This window comes from Phalacrocorax carbo, chromosome 9, assembly GCF_963921805.1.
Source record: "Phalacrocorax carbo chromosome 9, bPhaCar2.1, whole genome shotgun sequence".
In the NCBI taxonomy this organism is placed as follows: Eukaryota; Metazoa; Chordata; class Aves; order Suliformes; family Phalacrocoracidae; genus Phalacrocorax; species Phalacrocorax carbo.
In genome coordinates this window covers 8473572-8493173 of record NC_087521.1, presented here as the reverse complement: position 1 = coordinate 8493173, position 19602 = coordinate 8473572, and the positions used below count along the sequence as shown (strand labels likewise).

At 36.8% G+C, this 19602-nt stretch overlaps 1 protein-coding gene across 9 annotated transcripts in view; it reads right to left on the bottom strand.

Annotated features, from left to right (window-relative positions):
* NUBPL (NUBP iron-sulfur cluster assembly factor, mitochondrial) overlaps positions 1-19602 on the bottom strand; it is an 87923-nt gene that overhangs the window by 67276 nt on the left and 1045 nt on the right. For 4 of the 9 annotated variants that reach the window (XM_064460217.1, XM_064460219.1, XM_064460218.1 and 1 more), the window contains exons 2-4: positions 19407-19554; positions 14476-14510; positions 2941-3031 (exon numbers count right to left, since the gene is read on the bottom strand). In XM_064460217.1, coding sequence (XP_064316287.1) covers positions 2941-3031; positions 14476-14510; positions 19407-19554 — 274 coding nt within the window. Of the gene's footprint in view, positions 1-2475; positions 2481-2940; positions 3032-14475; positions 14511-19406; positions 19555-19602 lie in introns of those variants that run through there. The other 5 variants (XM_064460222.1, XM_064460226.1, XM_064460227.1 and 2 more) reach the window with 5 other exon arrangements.

The following is a 19602-nucleotide window of genomic DNA, read 5'->3' as shown; positions in this document are numbered from 1 at the left end:
ATTCCTATATTCACCATGAAATCACCTTAATGCCAGCCACTTTGTCAGCACTTTGTTGTTACTCTACAGCTTCATCAACTGAAGAGTTAAAAATGCACAGAAGTGAACAGAACTCCTGAAATACAAATTCTATCCTGTTATCCTTCATGCTGAATTACAAGTTTCTCAGCAGACTTGTGTAATGTGTCAAGCTTTTGAAATACACAAATTCATTTTCTGTCAGTTAAAAAATAAGGTGTGTTCTTAAATCCTGATAATATTTGCCTGTTCTTTCCACACAGAGGTAGAAAGAAAGTGATCAAAATGTTAGTGTTTACAAGTCACCAGCAGCAATTTCAACTCAGGGAAATCCTCCTATTTCTTTCTATTACATTGTATTCCTTATTTTTAAACACCCGAAACTTGTTAAAACAAAAGCTTATAGTGAATTCTCAGCTGTATACCCAAAATATCTATAGTCACTGAAATTTTTATACAAACAAAATTGAGCTGCCCTAATACCTGGCTGAATATACTTTTTAAGTTCTTGCATTCCTAGCAAGTTAACTTGTATGACCGTATGACAGAGACTGGTCAACTTGTTTCTTATTTGTGGCTTGCAACATGGATTTAAATTTGGTATGGATTGATAAAATACATAGCAAAATTTATCATTTATTTCTCAGGCAGTGGGGGGGGGGGGGGGGCAGGAGGAAGAAAAAAGATAATCAAATTTTCACCCGATCTCCTTTGGAAAGGAAAAAGTCAACATCACATAAAAAGGAAAAGAGAGAGAGCAAGAATACCACTACATAGTTGCTTTTGTGTTAATATTGCATAATGCACTTCAAATGCAAAATTCATAATAAAAAATCTGTCATGGGAAAACACAGCCTGTATGACATATACCTTCAATAGTGTACAAGCGAATGCAAGAATACTTCAATTTGTATCAGGAAGTCAAACTCTACGATGACACAAGAGAGCTCAGTTATTTATTCATTACACAACAGAATTAGCCTTTGAGTTCAAAAAATGAAAGAGAAACCCAAATAAAACCAAGTACTCCCCTTCTCTCTTAGAATTTAATCTAAATAAACTCAGCATTTATAAGCCAGGTACTTAAATGTAGGAGGTACTCAATTTGATAGTTGCCTGTATAATCACATACAGTACAACCATATATGTAAATACATTACTACTTCTTTATCCAGACTACAGGGTATAAGCATAAGGAGCCAGAATTTCAATTATATAAGAAATCCTATGTTTGCCACTTATTTTTCAGAGGCTAACGCTGCAAGTTCAGTAACCACCCTTTAAAGATACCGGCACTGTTTCATTCTGCACGCTTTATGCCAAGTAAGTATAGAAGAACCATCACAACACCCGTACACACGCACAAATTAAGATCAGTTACAAACAGACTTTCTACAACAACAGCAGAGTAGATGTAGAGGGATGGAACACCTCTCTTATGAGGACAGGCTGAGAGAGATGGAGTTATTCAGCGTGAGAAGAGAAAGCTCCAGGGAGACCTTATCACAGCCTTTCAGTACTTAAAGAGGGCTTATAAGAAAGATGGAGAAAGACTTCTTAGCAGGGCCTGTTGCGATAGGGCAAGGGGTAATGGTTTTAAGCTAAGAGAGGGTAGATTCAGACTAGATATAAGGAAAACTTTTTTTTTTTTACTATGAGGGTGGTAAAAGACTGGCACAGGTTGCCCAGAGAGGTGGTTGATGCCCCGTCCCTGGAAATATTCAAAATCAGGTTGGACAGGGCTCTGAGCAACCCGATCTAGCTGAAGATGTCCCTGCTCACTGCAGGGGGGTTGGACTAGATGACCTTTAAAGGTACCTTCCAACCCAAACTATTCTATGATAAATAAACAAACATCATGGCATGAAAGGAAGTGGAAGGAATATTTAACTTCCCTTTTACCTAGCAATTACTGCCCACAAACACTAATGGGTATTTACAGTTGATCATTTTACTGAAGCTCTTTTATGTCCTATTTTAACTGGTACACGTCCTTGATCCCTCCCTGTCAGCAAGTATTGCTAGTTTGTACTTTCTTCAGCAGGATCCTAGTACTTTTTAACATGTAGGCCAGGTATTATAGTGTGGGATTGTTTTTGTCAGTGGTTACATGCCTTTAATTTTTGTAGTTACATGCACTTTATTACAGAAGGTGCAAAACAAAGCATTAAACAAATCCTATCACCTCAGTGTCCCTACCACCCCCAAAAAAAAGCACGCTGCTTTACACTCAAGCATCACATGAGCAGGGTATCAGAGTAAAGCCATTCTTCAGTTTCATCCTTGGTTAGCCTGGGTGGAAGTTAAATTTCTGAAAGATAAACAGACTTGATGCAACCTTTCTACTTTAGGTCTTCCTTATTTCTCTCCAGACTCTCCAACCTAAATCTACTTTTCCCCAGACCAGAATCCTTCCTAGGAGAAGGAGAATTAGGAGTTTTGTCTACTGTCTTTACCTTGGTGTTAATGAGGTCACCACCACTGCATTTCTAAACACGCAACTGCAAATAAAGATCAAGTGGCCTGGCATGTGTGGCTGAAGAAAGATCAAACACAGTCATTTCAATCACATTCTATACAAGCTATTGAAATGATACTTATTTCCTAGATTTTTTTCTTTCCTGGACTAGTGGGTTTTGCTTTTTAATTTGGAGTGGGATCCTGTACAGCAAGTTTAAAACTACTGACAATAACCTTCCTTTCCTAGCTACCGTAGCTACCAACACAAAAAAAGACAACCCTGAATATACTCCTAGTTATAAAAGCTAGCTTTGAAAGCAACCTCATTACTAAAAATAAAAAACAACCACTGTCTTCACCTTCTGTTTGCATCTCCTCTGTGCCACACCAAGGAAGCACAAATGAGTGGTCCATGATCATGCCTGTACAAAGACAACAGCAAGAAAAATCACTTCCACTTACTTGGTGTTAATTCTGGGTTTCCTTTTAAGTTCATCATCTTTGGAATTGAAGGTCCATATATGTCTGCATCAAGTAAGCCAACTTCTTTTGTCTGTATAAGGAACAAAACAAAAAAGTATTTGTCAAAATGTCTGTCTTCCTTTCTCAATTACTAATTGAGCAAAATTTCAAAACTACCCATAGAAACAAAAATGTGATCTTGATTTTAGACATAAGCTATCACTGTTTCCTTTCTCTCCAAATTGCTATAGAAGCATAAAATATGACATCTCTACACATTGAGCCAGACATCTTCACAAAATCTAGAGTCTCAATACATAGAATCCTCACTTGCACATTTTCTTACTTACAACGTCAACCCCAGGCTTTGTATTGACAAACATAAGCAACATTCTCTTTACTTCATGCAAATTTATGCAGAAATAACATTTTAACTTTTTTTAAAAGGTATCAAATTTATTAAAAAAACAAGCAATGTTTGTAAATACATTTGAATTAATACAATTTGAATTATACTAGTGACTACAAGGAATGTGAAAAACAAGAAAAGAAACATTCTTATCTTCCATTTAAGTGGCCAGAGTAAACTTTTGCAGATGTCTTGAAAATACTGAAATGCATGTCTCTGAAGCCAATTAAGCAGGCATAACATTTTAATCAAATGCATTTACACAAAAGAATGCTAAAAAGTTGATTTATTCAACTACATATGGTACATTAGGCAATAAACTTTAAACAAAAATTATTTCAACTATGTTGTCTAGACTTACAAGATTCATTTCTATATGCTTTTTATAGATATACATACAGATTTTGTGGAAATTAAAACTATTTCTCCTACAGATGGCAAGACACACTACCAATTACCAAGTTCTGCAAATTAAGTAGTAAAGAGCAAGCCCTTTAAAGTGCTGAACGTCAAATTTCTCTAATATAAAAAGGTAACTGTATTCAACATTTTGCAAAATTGCAAGCAAGTGTGTTTAAGGGCTTGCTTGAAAGGCTAAGGCAGCAATGGGAGCTTTTCCAACAATGATGAATCAGATGCGTGCTTCACTTTTTGGATGAAGCTTTCATAATTTGGTATCATACATTAAGCCATTTTGTTACCACAGTTTTGACGGGAAAGGTGGAGAGGAAGGCTCAGTGATAACTATTTAAGTTTCTGGTTAGAAGAGTATAACAAGGCTTTTAATGCAAGTATACAGCACCTCGACCCTTGAAAAGGATTTCTAAACATTAAGCATATTCTCTGGAAACACAATCAGTTTGTTTGTTGGTTTGGGTTTTTTTGTGTGTTTGGGGTCTTTTTTTGTTTTGGTTTTGTTTTGTTTAAATGCACATGGATTAAAAGCCTGGGTATTTAGACCATTACTTCTAAATAAATCTGAAATTCAATTAAGATAAAGGAAATCATAGATGCCTGGACACCTCAGAAGCAAGACTGACCCTTTTTACTATAACATACATAATAATTTGGATTTGGGGGTTTCTTCTTCTGTGTGGGGTGCTTGCTTGCTTTCTTCTCTTTTCCAAGTTGTTGGTAGTGAACCCTGAAGACACCCTTAACAGCTGAGTAATTTGAAGTTAATTTAAAATTCAAATGTACCTAATATAAGCCAAATGCTTCTTAAATTTTACCACTCAGGAAGTAAAACTAGGTATTTTGAATATTAAGTTTTTACTACAAAAATCAACCAAATGTGGGTTCAATATAATTCAATATACTTCTTTATTAATCAGAGCCAAAGCATATGTAATTACATGGATTATTTCATTTAGATATTTTAATACTGCTTTCATTATAACATCTTGTGAAAGGTATTACAGAAAAGTTCAGGAGTTACTCTGACAATTTATTCTACTTCTTGCCTACTGTATGAGAGCTGCAATTTCAAAAAGATTGAAAAGACCCATTTTTACTTTAGATTTCAAAGACATCAAGAACAGTATTAGAGCTTCTTTGTTCTTGTACAAAATGCATATTTTAACAGATTAGAAAGATTTATGACTCAGTCCCTTTATCTGTGTCAGCAGCTAATGGAACCCATCAAAACATCATCTAAAGGCTGTGCCACCTAATTACTTCTCAACTGAAAGTAAATATTTGCAGAAAAACCTACACAGTGTTTTAAACCTGACTGACATCCTTTCCCTCAACTTTTTGAGGGTTCCCCCCCAACAAGGATCATGACTATCTAACTATCATGACTGGCGAACTACAATGATCTTACAACTCACCACAGCTTTGTTTTTAGCCTAAAGGGACTGAAGATTTAGGATGATCAAAATTCATTAGATTGACTTCACAATGTCCTGGGCATAGTCAGATCTTCACCCCCACAGGCCACTTATTCCTAGGAGCCAGTAGGAGTGTATCTACAAGTGTACCAAATTTCCTGAAATGAAGAATAAATACACATACTGGAGAATAATATCCCTCCCTCATCTAGGACGACTTTGCAAATTCAGCTAGTATTCCAAATTACAAAGCTGGTCTTTGTTTCAAACTAATACAATAAATTGACAGTTGCTAAAAAAAATATACACCCTTCCTCAAAAGTATGAAAGATGCCTGCTTTTGAGATGCACTGCTTTTGTTCATGGATATGGTTCAATACAATGGTTGTCTTCAGACAGAAAAATAAGCAACAGATTCTCTAATTTCTACAACTCTTGTTAATGACAGCGCAAGTGTTCTTGTAGGCATTGTGCTTTCTACACGATTATAGGAAAAAGGTCTTTCGGAAAAATCTTTAAATCACTGGCAGAACCTCACTAAAGATAGCCTAAGGTAGGGTTTTTTCCTTCAGCAAGCAATTCAACATGTTAAGTAAAGAGTTCACACTGCCTAAAAGTAGCAGCTTACACAGAAAGCTTTGGCCCAATAAGCTAATGTTTTGAGCTTTTTTTCCCCCAGCTACCCCTGCACTTGCAGTATGTAAGCAACCCTATAATACCAATAATAACCCTTTACTCAAGGTTTAATTGTCTTGGAAAAATATTATGGCAGCTGCCAAGGGTTCTTTTAAGACAGGCACAGCACAGTCCAGATAATCTTTTCCAGCATTTACAATTTTTTTAATCCTCAAGAGACGAAATAATTTGAATACACAATACACATTGGGTGCTGCCACATGAAACTGTGAATCAGAGTTACCAACACCAGATACTTCTCATACTGAGTGAAGTTTAATCCAGATGCATGAGTTACAATTTAAAAAAATTAATTTTTAATAAATTGTGGTTTCACCCATATAACCCACACCTCATATAAATCAGCACATCTTTAAAAGTACTGCTGTATCAAAACAAATCCTAAAACACATGCATAACATCAGACAAGGCAAAAAAGAACATCTGGGCAGAAGGAACATATTACAGGGGATCTCAAGCAGGGCCAAGAAAACAAAAGAAAAAAAACAAACTCCAGGATTCCTCTAACATCCTCTGACATTTATTTTCATATGCATATATGTTTCATACCAATACTGAATCTCTTTTTTTTCTTAAGTAATATTTAGGTTTATGCAGACAGAAATGTAGCAGTCAAAGCACACCCAAGCATGTCAAAGTCACCCTGCTTCTAAGTGTTTTCAGAGCACAACACATACCACTGCTACAGTCACCCTCGGCACTCTGCAGGAAAAGGATTCAGGTAATACAACTCCCCCATCTCCTTATGACTGCATTTTCTCCCAATGAAAATATTTCTATCCTGTGCTATTAACAAACAGCGTTCTGTCTCACCAGCTGGCATAGCAATAACCAAGCTCAAAACAGCTGTTCTCAAGTTCACATTTGTCCTTTTCCTCCCACCTGCCCAGATGTGGAAGAAAGTTTGAATCAATCTTCAAGTTTGCTACACTTGGAAAATACCTTCTAAACACCTGGGGGGTTTTTTTGTCGCCTAAATGCAAGTTCTGAACAGCTTAAACTCTGAAGATATAACTGACAATGTAACCATCCCCGTCCAATTTAACCACGTACTTCCATGTTACTGGACATATGGCAAGCCACTTTGAGAAAATATACTAACATAACACATGCAGAAGTATTGACCTCTTCAGTAAGATCCTTATCAATATTCCATCAGGCAAAGAGAACACAAAATTAGAAATAAATATATTGCCAGCACATGAAAATACAGAAGTACTCTCTTGGTCTATTCAGCAAAAAGTATACTTAAACACTCACAGACGTTCATATTTACCTTCTCATCAATGCTTTCAAGGTTTCTTCCCTCTCTAGTTAGATGTACTGTAGCATAGGCTAACTACTGCTAGGATTTGCACTTTCTGCAGCACTGGTGCCAGCTGTCAGTCTCATCTGATCATCGGTAAGCTCAAGACCACAAAAAATTTACAGGATAAAGGACTATAGGGAAGAACTATAACTCCTCTTTATCCTCTGCTTTTACATCATTGGCTACAGCATCCTATTTACTTCACTATCATTAATCTTCTCAAGAAGATATGAATTTGCTCAATTAGACCTGTCTAAAGATTTCTGACAAAATATTGAGCATAAGGTATATCTATATAATCACTGCATCTCTTACCCCAGTACAAATACAGTAAAGTTTCTATTCCAATTTAGAAAATTCTCTCACCTATCCTAACAAATGAAAACAAGTTTTCACACTCACCAGGCATAGATTCTGTGGTTACAAGAAAACCAAATGTCACATCAATAGATCAAGAAGATATTCTTGCATGTATACCTGAAAGATGAGAATCCTACAGCTTTATTTTGTGCAGAGTACAAGTTACAGGGATAGATAACCTCACTAAAAACAGCCTTTCCTTTAGTTTCTCTGGAGAGGTACTCAATGTAATTAAAGTTCAGTTTAGCCTTTGAACTTGGGCGCTGCCTTGCAAGCGATAGAGATTTGCGAGATAGTTGCATTCTGAATTAATCATTTTCAAGCTCTGAACTTAGCTGTAATAAATCCTTTGGGGGGAGAAATTAAAATAAAGTCATTGAAGGTCATATTAGACACAGTCCCTCTATACACTGGCAGATAGAGGTCTTGTAAAAAAACAGTAAATTTTGCCTCCTTGGCTTTTCCTTATGCAGATGCAAAATTATTCAATTGCTATTATGTTTGTTCTCTTCGGCAGGTGAGTTTTACTATACATGGTCCTTGTAGAGATTACATAGGTCCACGCTAATGACAAAATGATCCATATCTTTCCTCACTTTAACTATTTTAGCAGACACTTAAAGAGTTGTTTAGTGTCTCTGATACACTTTCTTTACGCAGCTTCCCGTTTTCTGTCTTTCAGGTAATGTTAACTGTGAAATCAATTACATTTTCCAGTAACAGATTTTTCAACCAAAGGTAACCAGTTCCATTCATATATCACAGAGAACCCCTCCACACAGTTCTGTGTTCAGTGGAGAATCTGGTGATATTCATGGATTTCTTCCAAGCTGCCAAATGCTTTACTGAGGAACAAGCCTGACAAAAGACTTCATGCCAACAAAGAAGGAAAAAAAATCAGCTCACAAAAAGCTGCTATAAATAGCTGTTTATCAACATAGCCTGCATTACTGCTAAACATCCAGACTCTTTGACAGCATTATTTTCATTTTTGGTCATCTTTTCTGAGACTTTTTTCCACGCTTGGTGGGGCATATGTATCCCCACTGGACATTACTGGATGATGTTTTACTTTGAAGTAAACTCTTCAGACCACCAGAATTCCCTGGTGTTCAGTCTGGGAGGGATGGTGCACAGGTTAATGAGCTGTCATTTTTCTATACAGTGAAGGATTCCCTGCATTAGAAGTGCTCCCAATATTCAGCAGCTGCAGCCCTTTCCAAAGACAGAAATTCCAGCTTTACTAAGTGAGGGTGCCAGTTATTTTTAAAGCTGGTGCTCTTAAACCACCACCAGGACTCTCAATTTACCCTTTTAATGTCATTATAGACTTAGAGCTAATCCCAAACTGCAAGCAGCAACATACAGGACAAAAGGGAACTTAAAATCAGGATAGGCTCTGGATTCCTCATTTGACATACTGACACACTGAATAGCCATCTCTTAATCCCTAATTCTCTCTTTCAGATGCACGCTATTTATGCACCCAGCTATAAATTGGATTAAAGCCAAATGGTACCACTGCAGTTTTCTCACTCTATCCTAGAAATGCAGAATTGTTTTAAACATTCACTCTTCTACTGGTATAAAAGCCCTTTTTCCTTCATATGAAGATCATCTTATTTTCTGTCAGCTACAGAACTTCTCTGGCACTGCTTTCCACAACAGTCTATGGTAGTGCCTAGTCAAATTTCTAAATAATCAGATACCAGTAATTCAACCTTGTTTGGCCTTTTTTCACATTATGTATCCTACAGGGGAAAAAAAAACCCACAAACTTCAATACAGCACTGTTTTGAAAATAAATCCCCCAAATCCAGAACAGAATCCCACACATTACTACATCTCTACACGATGCCTCATGGCCTTCCCAGCATCCCAAATTATTATAAACATGATCCACCTTTCGCATCACTCTGACATCTGCACTAGGCTTCCAATGATTTGAAGACTCAGGATGCAGGTAATTAACTCTACATATAGTACTTCAGGAAAAACAACAACTAAAAATTGTTATTTTCCTCAAATTAAGCATATAGTCATTTGATTAAAATAAAACATTTTAAGTGGCCTATGTTTGAAAATTTTTAATTTCACTCATTTTTTACTCGAAATACAGTAAGGTTTTAAAAGCTTAATCCTCTCATTTTCTCAGCTGATCTAGAAGCTGAACTGTCATTGTAGGATAACCCCAATCAACTCTAACTGGCACCTCCAGCTTTATTGACACTTTTGAGCATTAAGAAACAAGCATGAACACCTTCTGATTCTCTAAGCAACAAAGGTAAAGATGCTTATAAATGAAACCCTGATAATTAGGAAAGCTGCAAAGGAGGAGGACAAAAGAGGTCAAAACTTGCCTTCACACTATAATTATTCAGTAAGGGAGTTCATCATTGTCTAAATTATTCTAGATTTGTTTGTACCCCCACATGGAATTTTCTCCTTACCAGAAAGAAATGTATATACATTGTGCAGTCATCTATTAATGCAGCAGTCAAATATTATCCTGTAGACAGATAGTTTAATTACAGGAGCCAAATATTTGAAAAAATGCTGGAATGTAAAGAAAATAGGCTGGGTGGATTTTGAGTAGTTTTAAAATTAGTGTCTGTTTGATTAAATGCACATTTTGAAATAATTAAAACTAATTTTATTATCACAATAGTGAATTCACCTGAAGACTCTGCTCATAGCTGTGTAATTTATATGCTACAACTTACTATATACTTGAGAAACCTCTTACTCATGTACATGCGTACTCATGTACGCATATAATAGGCAGATATCCACAGAAGTTTTCTTTAAAAAAATCTGCATTGTGACATTTTGACTGTGATATTGTTCGAATAAGTGTTTTTCATTTAGCTAATCGTCACCTTTCCCCAGCTTTACTTACATTACAAGACAATGTTTGGCCTTCTAGAGGTTACACACAGCACAAGGGTGGCAAAGTGCTCTGCTCCCCCACCCCCAGCCCCCCTCCGTACAGAAACATTAATGGTCTGGTACTTAAAATATTACGTTGCTCAGCAACCACTGGGTTTGCTTGGGAAAACAAAGGCCACTCCCTAAGATAAAAATCGCCCTTGATGTAGTTCAAATTTTGGTCCTGGTCTGCTTGACCCTGCAATCCCCTGACACAGAGTTATGCTAGAATAGTTAAAACCGATGCCTTTAATCACTGCCCCCACTACGGCAGGCAGAAGCCACTTGCTTATGCTTACATGCTAATTTGTTCCATATGGTTTTACTTCTTGCTCCTCTGTCCTTCACAACACAAAAACCATTTCATCCTATAGTGAAAAATGTAAATCTTTCTGGAAAGAAAAGGAGAGTCAGAGGAAATCTGACTGGGGATCTTGCCTCACAGTGACAGCACAAGCATGCAGCCTCCCAACTGGATTTGTGCCATCCTTAGTCATGCACAGCTGGTGTTTGCTCACTAAAATACTCTGTTCATAAACAAGCAATCTCTATCCTATTATTGCTGCCATCTATTAATTCAACTTGTTTCTACTATAATAAATCGTCTCTGACCAGGCAGCTTTCATAAATAGTCATTCTAGTCTGAATATGAATCGTCCTGGCACAAAACCCAAAAGTTCTTCCCAAGTGCTCCTAGGGGAGCACAACTGACTGCTGGTACATCAAAAGAACGAAAAGAACCAGCTGTCAAATTAAGTAAGCAATCAAAAACAGGACAGAAGGATAAAACTTTAAGTTATTTCTTAACACAAAAAGAACACGGTATAGATTTATAGGTTTTGGTACAGGCACAAGAGTTTATACAATTCTTAACTAATCCATCTCCAACAGGTAACCCGGGGTACCAAAAGCCTAATATTCCAGAAAGGGATAAGAGGCTGCCCTGTTTGTTTCCCTGGCTTTGCATCAAAAACCAAAACAAAACAAAACTCCCCCAAAACCTACTTTGTGGTGGTATCTAGGCATCTAAATTAAATCCTGTCTTGTATTATTTACTCTGTAACCATGAGGTAAAAATATGCCTAACAGACTGAGCACCAGCATGCAAGACGAACTCCTGAATTCTAATCCCAGCTCTGCCAACAACACTGTGTGCCCATGACAATGTCCAAGGCTCTGTCAATGCCTTAATACTTCAGACCATCACTATAATAACTGAAAAAGCTTCCACATTAAACTGAAAAATTATCTAGCTATAGAAACAACAGTGTTTTGGTTTTTGTTATTTAACTATAGAAAGTAGACCTTTAAGAGAAGATGGAAAGATGTTTTTTTTTATTGAGGACAAAAAATACCTTTATGCTTTGACTGTTAATCATCTTCCAGCTTATGACATTATCAAACAAAAATATGTCACAATTGTTACCGAAAGCAGCAAGAATCTACTCTAAACCAATCTCCTCCAAAAGCATCTTCCACAGATCTCCCTCAGCAGAAAACAGTTGTTCTCAATAGTCTGACCTGTATAATCTTTGAAAAAGAACACTTGAAAGATCAGAAGACAACATTATTTTTAAAGTCATTTAGCTCCAGCATACTACTTGCTTTGAAAATCTAGTTATAAAACATTGAACTTGTAACAGAAACAGACTGTATCTAATGAAGGAAGCAGAGACCTTTATTGTCATGGTGACCTATCTTTCTCCACAAGTCCTTTCTTTCCTTCTTTAAACAGTACATCAAGTTCAAGCATCAGTTTCTATAAAGCTGTATTTTGCTTATAAGAGACATGCAACTTTATTACAGTTCTTAGGAGGCTGCTGAAGCTCTGATCTAACAGAATCATTACTGCTGCCTCAGAAAGAGCTGAACGTACGATAGCAATGAAGGGAAGGGAAACCATGGGAAGGCAATGCACAGTCAGTAGTTATTAGAAGCAAAATGAAGAGGTCCGTTGCTGCATATCTGAGGTCAAAGAAATTCACTATAAACTTTAGCAGGAAGCACCAATGGACTCTGGAAAACAACCTCCTTATTTATTTCACTGTAGCAAAACTGAACATTGCAATGATCCCTGCAATTCAGAGCACTGGACAACCCCAGCCTGGATCAAGGTCCCAGAGATACTTATTTCATAACCCTAAACTAGTTCACAACACTAGTAAACTGAAATCAGTGGGAATACACAGGTGAACACACCAGAAAATTCACCCCAAAGGTTAGACATAAACATGATGTATGCCATCATTATCTTAAATTAGAAAAAGATACTAATGCACAAACAAACAAGATTGAAGAAACTCAACTCTATCTACCTTAAATTCATATTCTCTAACCTGTAACTACATTAATGCACAATTTTACAATGGCAGCAGCTTGTTAAATTGTGACCATCAGTTCATGCAAGTCACAGCTACTTCATCAATTTCAGCTGCTCTTCACTGATTAACATCCACCAGAGGCAGGCCTCCAATTTTACACTACCACATAATCTTAACGTCAGAAAGGGCTAGCACATTCCATGTTTACTTAACTTTCTTGGCTCAATTTCATGTAAAATTATTTCTCAGCCCCTGATTTTCCAAATAACTCTGGCAACAACCTCTTCAATCACGCTAGACTATGGTCTTATTTGTGTGCTTTACAAGTGTTTTAATGGGCTACTGAAGTGGTGTATCACATCATTATGTCTAAAGCCAGCTGTTAAACTCCTAACAAAAGGGTATAACCCCACAACTTGTGTGGGTCAGAATTACTAAAAGACAATTTATCTAAATATAAACCATGCACAAAACTGCATGTTTGAAAAGTGTTTGGCACAATCCTAAAAACATTTAAGCTGGTACAGAAAGTTATGTGCAATTAGTTGATACGGTTTCCATGGAGCTACTCAATGACCATAACACAACACAGATCACATTGCAGGATCACATTCGTTTTGTAGAAGTATTACATCAAATGCCATGTTTTAAAGTTAATTAGAAAGAACCATTCAAGCAGCTTTGCTTTTCAAGATGACAGATTTTTCTCTGAAATCAAATTATTCCAGCAGCCTATTTAAAACATGGAATTAAAAACTGTGAAATACCAAGATCAGATGCCATTACAAACAGTACATATTTCATATAACAGCTTTAAACACTCTTGTCTCATCAAGTATGAGTTTATGGAAATTTTTTTAATCTTTTACTGAATTCCTACAGGAAGTGTGCAGATTGCATGTAAACCTCACTCCTCCTACCTGTTGTTTTCTTTTACTCATCTTTTACAACAAGAAAAAGATGCTACATTTACCAGATTCAAGTACTTGAGGATACTTTGGTTTTAATTAATGCTTTATGAGTAAAAAACCCTGCATTATACACCCTTACATAGGAAGCGAAGCTTGCTTCTGAGTTTACCTCTGTGGCAACAAACGTGCCAATGGAACTATTCCCCATTTACAGCAGCAGGTGGACATAAGGAAGACCCGTTGTTTTTACACTTGAATGGTTCCAATTGTCTATTTATAGTGCAGGCAATAGTCTGAGTGATACCAAACTGGGCAATGATATTTACACATTAATTTCGCTGGAAAAAGTAAATCTTTAGAGCTATTTAAAAAAACGTTTTGGACACCATCCAGCACTTACCTGTATTTTTTCCAAGTCAGTGCTCTGAAGTGATAGAATTTAATTATTTATTACGTGTCTCCAACCTGCACAAACATCCTCAACTATATCTAAATATTCTTTCAGAATTGCAGCTGAACCCAGACACACAGAAGGGAAAGGACACAGCCAAACCCAGATGAAGGATGAGAGCTACTAAGTCATTCACAGTACTGATAAAATAAAAACAAATTAATACAAACTCAGAAGTCCATGAAAAACAAATAGAGAAATTAACTGTCAGAGTAAATACTTAGATTTAATATATGTGACTGCCCCCAGCAGTAACCATCTTATTTATGACTCACACAGTTGTTTCACATTAAGGCTAATAATTAGATGTTCACCTACCGAATCATTTGCTGCTAGGGCAAGGGCTATATTTACTGCAAGAAAGAGGAAAGAAAAAAAAAAACATTAAGTGCAAGAAAACTTAATTCCTAACTACTGAGAATGTTATAATTTCTAACAATATATAAATGCATCATACTTAATAATTGCATTCATCATCTTGGTTCTTCACCTCTTGCACATCCTACAACATTACTAGTTTAAGCGGCAGGGGCACCCACATTTCAGTCCCTGTTTACTAACAGCCTAACAAACTCAAGCTGATCTGCAAAAACTTGCAAACTCTAAATGTCTATAGGACACTGCAAAATAAAAATATAAGCTAAGTATTTTGCCAAAGGATAACATTAAGCAAAAAATTGACATTTGAAAAGTGGACCCTGTACTACAGAACTAAAATAACCCTACCATAGGTTATAACCTTTACCACAGTCTGTAGTGAACTTTCTAAAAAGCAGAGATTAAGTAAGTTTTGACCTAAAGTATTAAAGGACAGTGACCAGAAAGATGATCATTTGATGATGAGAAATCAAAAAAGACATATGTTAAATACAGCTATTTTCTGGAAGAAGGTGCAATGAATGCTTTTCACTTGATTTTTATATCAAAAAACAAAATCTCATGTACTCTGAAAGCATCTGTAACAACTAAAGAAACAGAAAACTAGGATGAAGCAATTAAAAAGGCTGTGAGTTTGTTTACAGCTTTAACATTTCCATCAATACTTAACTCCCATAACTAGAAAGCACATGCAAGAAATGGTATCTTTTAATGGCCCACCAGCTTCACATATGTTAGAAGACCTCCTAGAAGCTTCAGTATAACCGATCAGTAATTGTTATAATCGAAGAAGTAACATGTTTTAAAATAAAAATTTTAAAAATAAAAAAAAAACACCACACACACAACTCATTACCTTTTGCTTTCTTTACACATTGCTGTATGTCAGTCCATAAAGCCTTTTAAGAAAGACAAGCTGCAGTCAGCCTTGTTCTACCGGAAGAGTATGAAAGTACTGAGAACAAACTGGGGAGCCAGATTCCCAGCTTAAATAATTTAGTACTGAGAAAGGTAAGTTCCTTTAAACAAAGTAGTGAGGAGGTTAACAAGGAAAATTGTACAGTTCTCCCTAAGAAGCACACAGGCTCTTTTTACTCCTAAGCTGATAAAGCATATAGATTTTATTCTTCAGTTTGCTATTTAAACAGATGCTTGATTAACTGTTCCCTGAATCAATCAGAGGAAAATTCATCCTCTGAAGCTTGGAGACCAATCTACAAATCACAGAGAAGGAGAAAAACACATAAAGCAATGATAAATTTAAAAAAAAAAAAAAATCAACTGCAGCTCATGTCTGAAGAGGCACAAAGGAAGCAGCAAGTAACTCCACACTGTCTCAAAACCACTTTATACATCTATCTTCTTCCTATACAATTATTATCTGTGAAAATTAAAGTACAATCCACAATGCTTCTTCAATAAAGGATACTCAGCTATGGAAGGGGAAAAAAAGGGAGACAGTAGAAAAATATAGTGGGATAACGTAAGTTTTTTAGCTGGCTATCCAGCTGGACACCTCACATCCTCTGTTGAATCCCAGCTGATTCTTGCATTCCATTGCCTTTGTGTTACTGTCAGTTCTAAGAGGGCATAGAGATGCAGCATAGGACCTAACCTGAGCCGAAGCAGTCATGTTGGCCCTAACTACTAAGTTCCCATAACCAGGAGTACAGGAGAGCCGCGCAGATACATTCAAGTTCAACAGAACTCTTTTTTCTTTTAATTATTTTTTAAAACTTCACAGCAGGCTCCAAGAAAAGTCACCATGATATCTCTGCCCATGCCAAACCAGCCAACCAATATCAAGAATCATGCACAGTGTGATCGGTGTTGATCTCCTTGAAATCAGTACAAGTCCGGGAAGGTTTATTAGTTTGGACTTTAACTTCCAAATTTGAACTGTCCCTAGGAATAGCACAGTTGAATTCTCAGAACATTGAGCTAACGATACAAATAGAACTTCTTGGCCCAAAGTCAGACATGTACAGAGCCAGCTGAGTGTATCTACATCTGCGACACGGTCAATCCACATCATCAATAAAATACCCACAGACAAACTTTCTCTGAAAGATAACTTTCAATACTTATATCTCAATGTAAGTGACATTTAGAAATAGAATAACTAATTTATGACTTTTTATCAGACTATTTTCACATGCAGAGAAGGCCCAGGATCAAAAAAACATGACGTTGATCCTGCAAAAGAACCACTGTTACCACCTTTGCCAAAGCCCAGACCTGTGGCTGGGTTGGTCAGGTGATTTTGGTCCCTACCTTGAAAGGGTGAGTTTCAGTAATAGTACATCCCACATGCAGAATAAAAGCATGTAAGAGAGAAAAAAATTAAAACCGCTAATATGACCGCATTGATACATTTGATCATTTGATACATTTGACCATGTTGACTTTATCAGCTCTCCTGACAATAATGAAAAATCTCAGCCCGTTAGTCTTTGCTAAAAATGTTTGAAGGCCAAGTTAGTTGACAGTATCAATAGTTTTATTTTCCTCAAACTGCAGGATTAACAAAATCTGAGCAAGAACACCAGCCATTAATTTTATTCCACTTTCACAGCTGAAAACAGCAAGAGTTTCAATAAACTAGAAACCTCTCTTCTTTCAAGACCACACTTCGAAATCTTCTCATGCCAGGATCGATTTTCTGCAGTACTCTCATCTTCAGGTAACGCAAAAAAGGGGACGGGGGAACACGCCAAACAAACAAAAACAAACAAACAACCAACAATAAAACCCACCTTTGGTCAGATGGAGTAAATAGAGCAGAAAGCTGGTAAAAGGCAGAAACTTAACAGAAGAGAGATAGGAAACACAGGAAGGAAACCAACCAACACTTCCACTAGGCAAACAAAAACACAGCAACAAACAACCAAAGTATTTAAACACAATAAAAATATTTTCCAATGCATAACAACAACTTCTTTTAATAACTGACTGCATTGATTTCAGAAGACCAAAAAGTGCTAGAAGCAACAGAGGATACAATATGAAAGCTATATGCAACAGAAAGTTACTCAACAGAAACACAAAGCCAGGTTAAGGAATGGCCCTGACAAACTTGACCAGAATACATATCCACTTGTCCTCAAATGGAGATCTGGAGCAACTGAAACATAAACATGCTGGGGGAAAGAATATGAAGAGCCTTGACAGTCCTTCAGAGGGATGCAGACAATAAAACTGATTATATTTTCTGTGGTGCTCTAGGAATTAGAGGTGCATACCACCCTCCTCCTCTTTCAACTACTGCTCTCAAAACGAGCCAGCGGAGCTGTCACCAAACATGTTCCCCACAAACCTCCATTAGGAAGAATGTAATTTTAAGTACATATTTCAGCAATGATGCCATGCAATACTTTTGTTCATATGAGTTATCTGATCTTAATTATTCATCGGAACCATGAAATTCATTCTCATTTTAATAAAGAAGAATCTGGATTCCTTTTTCTTCTCAGTATTATAAATGAATACATTCATTAACAAAAGGCTGTCCATTACAGCAACATCTGAATGGCTCATTTACATTTCAACTCTCTTATTTAATGCTTGTTGCACCCTGATTTTTTTTGTTTTTAAATGCATGGGTATGAACTCCCAGCTCTTTAAGTGTTGTTTATACATGTTACGCTTTATGGACAAATTACATACAGATGTGTGCAAATTACATACAGACGGCAGTTAGCAGAACTTAAATTAGCCCATTTTTCGCAGACATGAGGAAGATAATCCATATTTACTGTTCAAATTATGTTCAGTTTGTAAATCTGTTGATTTACAAACAGATATTTGGTATTTTCAGTAACCTGAAACAACCAGCCTATGAAGTATAACCATCAACCAAATGGTACATCAGTAAGAAATGCAAGTGTTGATTGTTTTGCATGTCTTTGTACAGGAATATGTGTCCTATCTACAGGACAGTATATATTTGTATCCTATGTACAGAAAAAAATACTTTCCTCTTTTGTTTAAGTACAGTTACTCTTACTATGGGTATCACGTTTGTCTGTTCTAGTATTTATTAGACAGTCAGTCCTTTTCATGCATGGCTGAAATACAAACCGCAAAATGAGAAATTAAGAGTTACATCAATGTGTTATTCATGGCAAATGAAGATGAACAGCAGACAACATTCAACTAAAGGATGACTCTTTTCCTAATCTAAATGCTAAGAAATTTTTAAACAAATTTCTAACACTTAACAGAGATCTTTGCAAACAGGTTAACCTTCAATGTCATCTTTGTTTAAGTTCAAGTGAATTTCTGCAGTACTTGTAACTCACGTACTATCTTGTTCTACAACCTAGGAACTGCACAGTTCGAAAAAAAATTAATTCAAAGTCCAGTGTTGGGGCTGAGAGAAGAGCTCAAGGTGCTCCAAAGGCTCTGATCAATTTGTGTGGTTTATAACTACTGTTTCATCTTTTGTTTATAAAACGCCTATACAAGCATTTGAGAAAATGGGACAGAGATCTGACTTTGAAGCCTTCTAAATATTAGCATCCTCTACAGAGCATATGACTATGCCCACAGAGCACTGTACAGGCTCACCTATGCTTCTAGCCAGCATATGATCCCTTCCACCTCAGCTTACACCACCTCTTAAGAAAGCAAAGAGCCCCAGAACAGCACTGCACTATTACAAAGATATTATTTCAAAGCTGTCTACTCGACTTGCACCTCATTTAAAGCTCTGTACCCACCTCGATTCTCAATGGCTGCAATGGGACTTGACAGAGGTGAAGGGCCACGTTAGTGGGACTCAATTACAAGGTAATGACACCAGTGCCCAAATATTCCTTAGACCATACAGCAAGATGTGCAAAGCAAACAATTTAAAAGAGAAGTCTTACCTGCTGCTGTCGATTTTCCAACTCCCCCTTTTCCAGAAGCCAAGACCACCACCTGCTTAACTCCTTCTATGGGCTTCTGTTTCGGCAGCCCGCGTGACAGGAGCCGGGCGCGTTTGTCCCGTAGAGCCTCATCCCCAGAGCTTGAGGACTAAGAAAAACGGAAGGCAAGCGAATGCACCAACCTGCAGCTTTCACA